The sequence below is a fragment of the Chanodichthys erythropterus genome, chromosome 14, assembly GCF_024489055.1.
Source record: "Chanodichthys erythropterus isolate Z2021 chromosome 14, ASM2448905v1, whole genome shotgun sequence".
In the NCBI taxonomy this organism is placed as follows: domain Eukaryota; kingdom Metazoa; phylum Chordata; class Actinopteri; order Cypriniformes; family Xenocyprididae; genus Chanodichthys; species Chanodichthys erythropterus.
Window position 1 is genome coordinate 22,010,292 of NC_090234.1, and position 13,406 is coordinate 22,023,697.

Genomic DNA, 13,406 nt, shown 5'->3' on the forward strand with positions numbered 1-13,406 from the left:
TTAAATGCAATGTGTGGACTTTTTACACGGTCCCTTACCTGCCATTTGTCATTTTCATTTAGCAAAACTCATTTTTTTATTAACGACTACACCTTCCCTAAACCTACCCTTAGCGATTTATAGTGCATATACAATTCATGAGCACATGCGTTTCCTGGGATCGAACCCACGATCGCATGATCACATGATTGCATATTGTTGTAAATTGCAATGCTCTACCAGTTGAGCTACGCGAAACCCGAAATATGTTGTCAATAGTTGCGCAACTTTAGCAAACGCTCCTATGGGTCGTATTTCAGGGAAGTGACAAACGACCTATATGGGCGCAGTGCTTCCCACAGGTTTGAAATATACTTGCGGTGGTAGCCGGGCGAAAAATCCTCCTATTACCCACGACAAAAAATGGTCTACTACATGTGACAAACAAATAATGTGTGATTTTTGACAGTAATTGTATTTATTGAAATTAATTTCAATTACATAGCATATTACATTTAATTACATACTAATATTATGCATTATTATGTATTATAAATTATGCAAAATTACAGCATTTAAATGGTTCACCTTTTCCTATGTTCTACTTGCTGTCATATAGTGTCTCTCTCAGTGAATGGGACACAGATTTTGCTAGTAAAATTTATATAATGAATAATATATGTGTCAAATAAAGTTCTTAGTCTTTTCTTCCTGTGGGGGAGACTACAATGATTTACTATGAATTAAATGGAAATCAAATTAAGTACAATTTATTGTGTAACCAAAATACCAATAATCCAAAAACTTAGCATGTGAATTTTAATTATAAACAAGCCCGAAATACACCTGGACTCTTATTTTAAAATATCTGTACTTTTACAGGCTGATCCTACAACCGTATAAAAGATTTTATATAAAGGCCATGAAGTAAACTTTGTAATAATTCATCAACTTGAGTTCATTAGCAAACGCTTGGCATAAATCTGTGCTTTTCATTGATTGAGAATCACTTTAAAGCAGTCTGAAGCGCTGTTGCACGAGCATGTACACTCTGGGTTAAATATGGACAAAACCAGGGATTGGGTTGTTTTCACCCAGCCATTTTTTTCAACCAATTTTGGATTTATTTTTTTAGCCAGCAATATAGTAATATAGTAAACGGCATGTTTTAACTCACCCCAAAACAGGGGCAAATTTGTGGGGTATGTTAAGCTGAAACTTGACCAGACCAGAGACTTATATTACATCATGTGAAAGAGGGCATAATAGGTGCCTTTTAACCCAACCTGCTGGGTTTGTCCATATTTTACCCAGCTTGGGTTGTTTTTAACCCAGCATTTTTTTGAGTATAGAACGTGCAACAGCACCCCCTTGTGACTTTGCAAAATGCAGCGCCCGTGGGAATGTCAGCGGGAGTAAACAGTTCTGACGTACACATAACGAGCAGGTACGAAATGACTAGTTAATCAATCGCGAATGGTTTCATTATTTTGCGCGGATATAAAAGTATAAGAGGATAAAAATAATAAAAGCAAAAATGTGTCTCAAAATATACTCGGGCGGCCGTTATTATACGTGGGCGGCCCGCCCAAGTAAAGTCTATGTGTGGGAAGCACTGGGGCGTATTGGTTGGAGGACATATTGTATATGTTTGTTCAGAGCATTTGACTGCAGGTTGTTTTGTAAATGAGACAGTGTAATGAAGAGTTTGCAGTGTAACTTTTGTTAAAAGATGAAGCATCCAACTATATTAGATCTGACAGCAGCTGCTTTACAATCCTTAAGGGGATAGTTCACCCAAAAATGAAAATTATCCCATGATATACTCACCCTCAAGCCATTTTAGGTGTATTTGACTTTTTTTTTTCTTTTTTTTTCTCCAGACGAACACAATCAGAGATATATTTAAAAATATCCTGGCTTTTCCAAGCTTTGGGGGGGGGGCGAGATTTTGAAGCCCAAAAAAAAAATGAAGCCCAAAATGATGCATCCATCGATCATAAAAATAATCCATACGGTTCTAGGGGGTTTATAAAGGCCTTCTGAAGCGAAGCGATGGGTTTTTGTAAGAAAAATATCCATATTTAAACTTTAACTACAATAACTAGCTTCCAGCAGATGGCCGTACGCATCGATTTGTGGTGAAAGAGTAACCCCTGACCCGACGCATGATTTGAAGATGAACGTGCAAGTGCAGAGGATAGAGCAAAACAAAACACTGGTCACAAATAAGAAGTCTAATTCTATAAAATTAGAAATTTTAAAGGAAAATATCAGAGGATTTCGATACAAGAGAAGAGAAGCTTGAATTTGTTGCACAGCCCTATTTGTTTAAACCACTAGAGGCGTCTAAACTTACGCTACTCCTACATCCTATGTCATACAACGCGTCAATAGTGAGGGAAGCGTTGATACTGTTTCCTATGCAGTGACATCAGCCAATCATAAGAGTGGCCAGTCACTGACAAGCTTTAAAGGAGCCGCCCCTTAAATGTAATTTCTGTGGTGGCACAACTGAATTTTCAGCAGCCATTATATTTACTTTTTTATTGTATATTTATAATCAACTTTCGCTTTGTCCCTCATCTTCGATGGTTGTAACCTTCAATAGCGACTAGGCCAATTTTCGGTATCTGCAACACCATTGAAAAAGCTATGGTCAACCACTAATCTTTTGCATTTTTTCAGCTTGGTGCAGTGCATTCTGGTCTTAGTCGTTTTAGTAGGCAGCATAAACAAGATGTCATGACATTTAGTAAGGCAGTTCACTAGGCTTTGGAACACAACAGCTGTGTACTGGTAGGAAAATTTAGATTGATTGGCCTTGCATAAGCTTGATTTGTTTTGTTGATCTGATCCGAGCAAAGGAGCGCACTTCGTTCTTTCAATCGATGAGATCTGGTTAGCTCTAGTGCTTAGCGCCACCATTCTTGATTGCTTCGGTTATGCGGACAGGAACAGCTGGAGCACCTCTGAGGACTAATTTTCACATCTCCATCGATCTGTGATTCATTGGTCCCTTTACCGCTGGCATCTGTGTCTGATTTGTCAACTGCAAGATAGATGCAGTTGCTGAGAGGTTTTAGCTTACTAATATCACTCTTTAACTGCATGGAGTGTCTTATTTTGCTGGAGGTGATGAATACACACCTCCCCTTTATCAGTATGGGTAACACACACACACACACGTATGTGGCGTCTGCATATGAGACACTTTGGCATTATTGGATTTTCACTTTTTGAGATTAGAAGCTGTGCACCGACCTAAACAAAATCATTTACATCCTATGGGAGTGTGGAGAGGGTTTGGGGGTTTGGGGTGGCTCATGAATCCAAATGAAATTTTATGGACCAGTGGACCTCTTAATTGCCCCCCAGGTGTTATCTGTGCTAAAGCTTAATCTCAACATACATCCCTCTCCACTTTCTTTCATTTCCACCTCTCTTCCCCTACCAGCCAACAGGGACAAATGATCCGACGAGGGGCTGTTACATATTGCTTTCCAAACAGATCCGTTTCAGGTTTGTCCTAGGCCTTAACCTCTCGCTCATCTTATGGTTTTGCATACTAAGTGAGTTGCACTTTTTAAACAAGGTCGTAATCTGCAAACGCTTGAGTGTTTTGAAACCCTGTCCATAATGCCACACTCAAATGTCCTATGCTTTGGCATAAAGCAGTACAGACCTATGGGGCACTAGTCCGCAAGACTATCTCGGTTATAAAAGCATCCACATTTGGGACAAACTTAAACTGCATAACTATGCATTGGCATAATCATAGTAAATAAAATATATTTTTAAGTTAAGTTTTTGAAACAAGCCTCTTATTTTCACCAGGGTTGCATTTATTTGATCAAAAATACAGTAAAAAAAAACAAGTAACATTATCAAATATTATTCCAATTTTTGGAATAGTTTTCTATTTTAATATAGTAATTTTCAGCAGCTGTTACTTCAGTTTTCAGTGTTACTAGATCTTAACTCCTTTAGAAATCATTCTAATACTGATTTGATGCTCAAGAAGCATTTTTTTATTATTATCTATGAAGATGTGCTGCTTAAAGGTGCCCTAGATTCACCTTGGCATAGTTAAATAACAAGAGTTCAGTACATAGAAATGACATACAGTGAGTCTCAAACTCCATTGTTTCCTCCTTCTTATATAAATCTCATTTGTTTAAAAGACCTCCGACGAACAGGCGAATCTCAACATAACACCGACTGTTACGTAACAGTGGGGCTGTACGCCCCAATATTTGCATATGCCAGCCCATGTTCCCAACATTATGAAAGTCATTAGACAAGGGCAGAACGCATGGATGTACACAGCTGAATCATCACACTAGGTAAGCAAGCAAGAACAATAGCAAAAAATGGCAGATGGAGCAATAATAACTGACATGATCCATGATAACATGATATATATGATATGTTGCTAATGTACTGTTAAATGTGGTTAAAGTTACCATCGTTTCTTACTGTATTCACGGAGACAAGACTGTCATTATTTTCATTTTTAAACACTTGCAGTCTGTATAATTCATAAACACATCTTCATTCTTTATAAATCTCTCCAACAGTGTAGCATATAGCCTCAAACTCATTCAGAATCAAATGTAAACATCAAAATAAACACTGTACTTACGCGATTAGACATGCTGCACGATGAACACTTTGTAAAGATCCATTTTGAGGGTTATATTAGCTGTTTGAACTTTTTTTATGTTGTTTAAGGCAAGCGCAAGCTCTTGGGGCGTGGAGCAGGAGAATTAAAGGGTTTCAAGATTCTTTGATGATTGGAAAGTTCAAAAGAACAGCACCTATTTGCAGCACAAATCTTTTGTAACATTATAAACATCTTTACTGTCACTTTTAATCAACTTAATGCATCATTGCTGAATAAAAGTATTATTTTTCTTTCAAAACTTTTATTTTTACTAAAATTTTACGTTATATCAACACATCTTGATGGTTGCAACAGGTACGCATGACATGGATAACTATTCAGAAAGGGAAAATAAAAACCCATAAACTGCTGTAGCTTGCAAAATCCCATTTATTTCAACAGAATGCTTCTTTATGCAATGATTATATTAAACAAATACAAGGAAGTTTGCCAGCTACAGCAGTGTGCAGGAAAATCATCTTGCTTTAAGTACTTGGGAGACTCATAGCAATTCTAAAATTCTTATTGAAGAAAAAATAAAGATTTTGTTTACTTGCTTTATAAACACTATTATAAATAAAAGAGTACTGTCTCAAGATTTTTAAAGCCAATTAAACAATATTACATTCACATTTGTATCAGCCTTTTTTTCCCCTCTGCCACAAGCCTCCCCATCCTCAATGATTGGTCGAGACTAGACCAGTTGCATTAACTTTTGTTAAAATAGCACAAAGTGGGGAGCTTGTGAGCTCCTTTTTAAGCCACAAAATGATATGGCTTTGAAGTTCCCAAAACAAATCTACAAAGTGCACCATTTTATGAGGTTTATTTATTTCAAGTTGGTTGGAGCACCAACTTTTCTTTGTGTACGATGCATTACTAGGCTTAACAGAAAACATCTAGAAGGATAAACAGTATGTCAAGTATGTCCTTGAAAATGTTTTTGGTTTCAATAAAGAGTACTTTGCATAAACTATACATATGTCTGTGTTTCGCAGGAATATGCTTGGCCTGCAGCCGGTGGATTATGCACTGACTCCAGAAATGCAAGAGGTCCTAAGAATGGCCCCAGAGGCACCGCATCCTTTAACAACCACCCTGAGGCCCCCCGCCAGCCTCAGTAAGGTACACGACCCGAACTGTCTCATAAACAAATAGACACAGACCAAAATTGCTGGTATTTTGTACTTCATCTTGTATGTTTCTTTGTGACAGCGTCTGTCAAGAATAAAAGAACTGCATAAATGCAAATGAAGTGTGCGGTATAGTTTATTTGTATTCTTGCAGGCTGTAGGCTGTGTGCGGGAGACGGGTCCAGTGGTTTTGATTGGCAGTCAGCTGACGCAGACTCAGCAGAAGCAGCTCGTCAAAGCAGCTCAACTCTTTGGAGGAAAAGAAGTGAAGTCCTTTTCAAGCGCAGGTATATCTCCTGAGTTTTTGTGTAAAGGAACGAGTGGGAAGTATTTCATAGTACGGGTTTGATACGTTTTTTTTAATGGTTTTGAAAGAAGTCTTTATGCTCACCATGGCTGCAATTATTTGATCAAAAAATGTCAAAACAGTTATTTAAATTGTAATAATATTTCACAATATTACTGTTTTCTATATATTTTAAAATGTAATTTATTTTTGTAATGGAAAAGCTGAATTTTCAGAATCATTACTCCAGTCTTCCTTCAGAAATCATTCTAAAATGCTGATTGGCTGCTCAAGAAGCATTTCTTATAACATTGATAATAATGTTGAAAACAGTTGTTCTGCTTAATATTTTTGTGGAAACCATGATAAAAAGAAAGTTCAAGAGAACAGGATTTATTTGAAATAGAAATCTTTTGTAACCTTAAAAATGTATTTACTGTCTCTTTTTTTTTTAATCAATTAATTGCATCCTTGCTGAATACAAGTATTTGTTTCTTTCATAAAAAACTTATACCCCAAGCTTTTGAACAGTAGTGTACTAGTGTACATGAAAAATAAGTTAATTAAATTCTTTACTAATGAAAACATAGCAAATGAAGACAGTTCAAACACCGCTTCATATTATTTAATATCAGTGGCAAACAAAATACTCCAAAACAGTAAAATTACAATTTTGACTCTAAATTCTGATTGGAAGAACTACATTAAAAAATTGTAAAATTACTTTTAATACATTTGTGAAGTTGTATTAGACATGCAGGGCAGTCTAATATCGGTTTTAAAACAATGGACCAATCAAGTTAACCTAGTGGCAGCATAAGCTTATTTACATATACATAAGCGCATGAGTGTTTATATTAGCTCTAGTATAGTTATGTGCTAAACAAATCATCCAAGCAGATTTTTTGACTTGCTAATTTTCCTTCATACAATCATATAATGCATATTATCATAAAATACAGTATGTGGCATGTAATCAGAATAAATGTTGTTAAATTTAATTGCATGTCAGGTCTTAAAGTTTTTGTGTGTGCGCTGAGGACAGAACTATCCAAACATCATGTGGACGGCTCAGCACTTGGAGACGACAACAATGAAACATTTTCAGAGCAGTGAAATGAAGTGTCTCTTCTTTTTTTGCCTTTCTTCTATCACATAGAAGAGCATTACCAGGCATCCAGCTGGAGCATAAGAGAGATATTATGAAATCATACATTATGAAACCAGCACTTTCAGTGACAAATGTAGCTCTTGCAGAGTCTTTCGACTCTTCCAGAAATCACACCAACAGACAAACAATGTGCAGTGTCTCATCTTCTAAGCAATCAAAGTTGAAACAGAGTAAAATTAAAGTAATTGAAGCAGTTTCTCATACACTGCACATAGCTGAACAAGGGCAAAAAGCAATTTTCTCAAAGAATGTAGGCTGTGCGTTTGTCACACAACAAAGAGGAGAGCTTTGCGTTTTCTAGAATTAAAATGATCTCTAGGGCTTGGTGAAGTGTAGCATACTACTTCTATTTTAGGGGCCTCTATATAGTAGCTTTGTGAGCAGTTTTGTTCATTAATTATATTAAAACTATGACAAACAAACTATATTAAAAATGGTTTGTGGAGAATATTTACAGAGACCCTGAAGGGACATAGAGATGGAAAAAAATATGAGATGGGAGGAAAAAATATGTCAATGCTTTTGTGTTCCCCCGAGAAACTTTGCATTTGCTCGCAAAGAACTGCTTGCAATTTTGCAAACAAATGCAAACTTTCTCGTAGAACGCAAAACATTTGTGAGAGAACGCAAAAGCATTGATGTATTTTTTCCTCTCATCACATTTTTCTTTTTCCATCACCATGTTCCTTTAGGGCAGGGGTACTCAAGTTCAGAGGCCAAAAGGGCTATTAAATTCTAGTAATTATATCCTAGAATTTCTAGTAAATTCTTGGTCTAATTCTAGTTGGGAAATAATCATTTTTGAAGTATATGCAAATAATGTTTGCATTAAAACATGCACACATGTAGTCTACTTTTATTTGTATGCCGAATTTAATGTAAAAGTGTCTCGTCACACTTAGGAATTACATGAATCACGTAAATGTATATTTTCAATTCCAAATGGACATATTTGAGAAAAAATCGGGTAGTTTGCATCACTCAATGTTACTATTGGTCTTTTAACATTTCTATCGCAAAACATGTATTAAAATGATGTAGAAATAAAGTTATTTCGTTTTTAACATAAGCACACCGTCTCACGCATTTGATGGCACACTAAAAAGATTCATTCTTGTCTAGTCCCTGCGCTAAACTTTTTCCGGATCAGTATGTCTACCTTGGGTTGTTTCGCTAAGTGACTCAAAAAGTGGTCACACTTAAAAGATGATGTAATCTGGTCATCAAAAAAACGGATATATAGTCAAGAGATTGGAATTGGGAATCAAGACCCTGTAGTGTAAATGAAATAAAATAAAAGAAATAAAAACTAATAACAATGATAAAACTAAATTGCTGAAACTAAATCTATAAAAATAAAAGCTAATTGAAAATATTAATTAATTCCATATTTATCTAATATATACTAGATAGTACTGAGAGTAACCAAGAATCTGATGTAATATATATTACTATATTAATAGTCATTTATTTGTTTATTTTTTGTGATTAACTGCTTCCCTCTTTGATTAAATGTCTCTCCAGTCACCCATGTGGTTGTACCAGATGTTCCCTTCATGCCCTCTACCCTGACCACACTGCAGGGCATCCTCAACTGCTGCTGGATACTCCGTTTCAGCTGTAAGTGCAAAGTAATGAGTCAAAGCTTTAGATTGGTACAAATGTTTTAGTTAGAGAAGTTTGCATGAATATTAGTACTATTCAAATGTCTCTTTCTGAACACTAGGTTTTCTAAGTGATAGAACTTTTAATATAGTCCCCGAAGTAATAGGTTTACGTGCTTCTGCCAACATACAGATTTGGAAACATGCATTCTGGTGAGCAGTATTTACTCTGTATTGTTCTTGATAAGCAATGCCTATTCCTATTGGAAAACCAATAGAAATAACTAACCTAGTAAAATATTAATAATAATATTTGCACAGTTTCCGTATGTTTGAAAATGCTCTTTATTTTTTCTATTCCATTTGATGCAGCTATAAACTTAGCATGTATGCCTTTTCTTGTGAATTAATCAGCAATGAATATTTCCATATGTAAGATTTCTCACAATTTCAGTTCAGTAGTGAAAATCAATAGACTCCGAATGAAGCTGTACCCATTAATTGAGCTCCGATTCACAAAATCCCATGCTTTTTTTTTTTTTTTTTTTGCCTTTTTTTTATTTGAGTTTGCCTTCTGTGCTGAATTCATTTTGCCCTATGCGGGAGCAACATCTGAAATGCACTGCCGTTCTCACATGCAGCCTAGAGGGATCATTGCTGGGTGAGGTGTTCTCTAAGCTATCTATTTTTTTGATTTTGGTTATTGTGAACATATTTACTATCCATCTTTAATATCCAGCCCACGGCAGACAACACCTTTTGATGGCAGATTTACTGCATTATCTATCAGTTTTCCCTATAGATTTGAAAAAAAAAAAGCGGTAGAAATGTTACTCGCTGGATATTGGAAATGCTTGATGTATCTTGATTTAAATCTATAGTGTGTTTCAAGTGCTCCAGATTCACTATATTTTCACATTCACGTAATTCAAAGCATTTCTAACCAGCTCTAGTTATTATACAAATCTAATAAGGTAACACAGGGTCACAGAAGAAGGCCATGATTGAATGCATTACTTAAAGGAACACTCCACTTTTTTTGAAAATAGGCTCATTTTCCAACTCCCCTAGAGTTAAACAGTTGAGTTTTACCGTTTTCGAATCCATTCATCCGATCTCCGGTTCTGGCGGTACCACTTTTAGCATAGCTTAGCATAGTTCATTGAATCTGATTAGACCGTTAGCATCGCGCTTAAAAATGACTAAAGAGTTTTGATATTTTTCCTATTTAAAACTTGACTCTTCTGTAGTTAAATCGTGTAATAAGACCGACAGAAAATGAAAAGTTGCGATTTTCTAGGCTGATATGGCTAGGAACTATACTCTCATTCAGGCGTAATAATCAAGGAACTTTGCTGCCGCATCATGGCTGCAGCAGTGCAATGATATTACGCAGCGTCTCTCACAAACGTCTCCATGGTTGCAAGGCACGTTCCCTGTGCAAGCAGGGGCTCACAGGCGCTGCGTAATATCATTGCACTGCTGCAGCCATGGCAGCAAAGTTCCTTGATTATTACGCCTGAGTGAGAGTATAGTTCCTAGCCATATCAGCCTAGAAAATCGCAACTTTTTATTTTCTGTCAGTCTTAGTACACGATTTAACTACAGAAGAGTCAAGTTTTAAATAGGAAAAATATCAAAACTCTTTAGTCATTTTTAAGCGCGATGCTAACGGTCTAATCAGATTCAATGAACTATGCTAAGCTATGCTAAAAGTGGTACTGCCAGAACCGGAGATCGGATGAATGGATTTGAAAACGGTAAAACTCAACTGTTTAACTCTAGGGGAGTTGGAAAATGAGCCTATTTTAAAAAAAAGTGGAGTGTTCCTTTAAGTAGAAACTGTTGTCAGCTACAAACTAAAACTCTAAAGCCTTTCTTGAGTTATAGCCTATAGAGTTATATACAGCATATATGCTTAATGTAATATTCTAATAATAATATTAAATATTTAGTGTTCATTATTATTACTAATTTAAAGGTGCCCTAGAGTGTTCTTTCGCAAGATGTAATGTAAGTCTAAGGTGTCCCCTGAATGTGTCTGTGAAGTTTCAGCTCAAAATACCCCATAGATTTTTTTAAATTAATTTTTTTAACTGCCTATTTTGGGGCATCATTAACTATGCACCGTTTCAGGCTGCGGCCCCTTTAAATTTTTAACCACCCTTTAACCACATTTAACAGTACATTAGCAACATGGTAACGAAACATTTAGAAAGACAATTTACAAATATCACTAAAAATATCATGATATCATGGATCATGTCAGTTATTATTGCTCCATCTGCCATTTTTCGCTATTCTTCTTGCTTGCTTACCTAGTCTGATGATTCAGCTCTGCACATCCAGACATTAATACTGGCTTGTGTAATGCCTTGAACATGAGCTGGCATATGCAAATATTGGGGGCGTACATATTAATGATCCCAATTGTTACATAACAGTCGGTGTTATGTTGAGATTCGCCTGTTTTTCTGAGGTCTTTTAAACAAATGAGATTTAGATAAGGAGGAAGCAATGGAGTTTGAAACTCAATGTATGTCTTTTCCATGCACTGAACTCTTGTTATTCAACTATGCCAAGGTAAATTCAATTTTTGATTCTAGGGCACCTTTAATATTACTTATTATATCACTTTTATCAAATATCATAAGAATAAGATTTAGAATAAGAATGGAAAAATCCACTTTTCACTTCAGGTATGATGTGAATGCAAAGAGGCCACCGGTGTTGCTAATAACAAGGGTTTCTGAATTCTACATATAGCCCCTTCAAATCGGAGACTTTTTGTTCTTTTACCCTTCACATCTTAGCAGCAGTAACATGAGATGTTGCGTTTTTATTATATGGCCATTCATATCACATCGCAATACGATTTTTGTGCAGGCATAAAGAAAGAATGAGTGAGTAAGTATACATCATTCAGTTTAGCCCTCTTGTCTGTGCCACAGTGTATGAGCTCTTGATGCTGTGCCTCAGCTTTTCTGTATGGGTCTCCATGGCTCAGTGTATCACGGTTCAGTGCCCATGAGTGTGTGAGCTGCCAGCGCCATGATCCACAGCCACCCACCGCACACACGCATGCTGAGCTTCGATGTCTCCCATCATCGTGAATCTAATTAGCTAATATGCTAATGGCTCTTTGGTGCTCGGCTAACAACCTGGCCCTATCGTCCAGAGAGAGAGTCGGATTAACCCCGGGATGTAGCATTCTCACCGCCTCCGCCCTCACAGGGTCCCGGGAAATGAACACTGTAATTAAAGAGGCAGAGGAAGTGCAATTACAGCTCATGATTACTATGGAGGATTCTGCGTGTGCCTGCGCTCGCTCCTATAGGTGGTGTCGGTGTTCTGATACCATGGGCTAGGCTGGATATAGAGATAGCGACACACAGTGACACTTTGGATGCAGAAATACTAATCTTGCTAATGGCTCAGCGGCACACTGCCACAACGGTATGCAAAATTTTAATCTAAAGTTTGGGGTTTTCCATTACGATAAGAGACTAGAGTGGGATGTGGACAAAAATGGTTGGTTACCACTCCAATTTGATTTTCATTCCTGGCCCGTTTGCACTTGGTATTGTATTTATTTTATACTATATATTAGTAATATTGTGTACTAATAATAGTATGAAAATAAACAGTATTTTAATTTTAAAGGATGAAAAGTAAACTTAAGGTCATGCTTATTTTATGTTAATAATAACATTCTATAAATCATTCTACAACTCAGAGGTTCCTGGCTGTCCTGGAAGGGGTTATGGATGATGAACCTAGCTGAATGGAGAAGTTGTGAAGAAGTGTTGGGTTTGGCCGAGTTTACAAGCAGTTCTGTCTTTGCAAGGTTGAGTTGAAGTTGGTGGTCCTTAATCCAGTCTGAAATGTCTGTCAGCCAGGCTGATATGCAAGCAGCTACCATCAAATCATCTAGCTGAAATGAGAGGTAGAGTTGTATGTCATCAGCATGCCAGTGATAGGAAAAGCCATGTATCTGAATGAAAGATCCTAGTGATGTCATATAGATGGAGAAGTGGTCCAAGCACTGAGCCCTGAGGCACCCCAATAGCTAGATGTTGCGGCTTGGACACCTCACCCCTCCAACACACCCCGAAGGTCACCTGAGAGGCAAAACTGGAGTGCGGTTCCTGAGATGCCCATTGTCAGGAGGGTCGACAGGAGGATCTGGTGGTTAACCGTGACAAAAGCAGCAGACAGATCCAGAAAGATGAGTACTGGTGATTTGGAAGCTGCTCTTGGCAGTCACAGAGCTTCAATAACCCAGAGCAAGACAGTCTCGATTGAGTGGCCGCCTTTGAAACCAGACTGGTTGTTGTCCAGGAGGTTGTTCTGGGTGAGAAAAGTAGTGACTTGGTTGAACACAACTTGCTCGACTGTCTTAGCAATGAATGGAAGAAGGGATACCGGTCTGTAGTTTTCTAAATGTGCTGGATTTAGAGTGGGTTTCTGAAGCAGTGGGGTTATCCGAGTCTCCTTCAATGATGTGGGAAAGGTACCAGTCTGAAGAGAGGTTTTGATGAGTGAGTGCAGGTACAACCGAAGAAGA

At 37.1% G+C, this 13,406-nt stretch overlaps 1 protein-coding gene across 8 annotated transcripts in view; it reads left to right on the plus strand.

Annotated features, from left to right (window-relative positions):
• The window catches only part of bard1 (BRCA1 associated RING domain 1), a 34,015-nt gene that overhangs the window by 15,402 nt on the left and 5,207 nt on the right, over window positions 1-13,406 (plus strand). For 5 of the 8 annotated variants that reach the window (XM_067410585.1, XM_067410584.1, XM_067410586.1 and 2 more), the window contains 3 exons: window positions 5,644-5,770; window positions 5,933-6,065; window positions 8,760-8,855. In XM_067410585.1, coding sequence (XP_067266686.1) covers window positions 5,644-5,770; window positions 5,933-6,065; window positions 8,760-8,855 — 356 coding nt within the window. Of the gene's footprint in view, window positions 1-5,643; window positions 5,771-5,932; window positions 6,066-8,759; window positions 8,856-13,390 lie in introns of all 8 variants that reach the window. The other 3 variants (XR_010897190.1, XR_010897189.1, XM_067410587.1) reach the window with 1 other exon arrangement.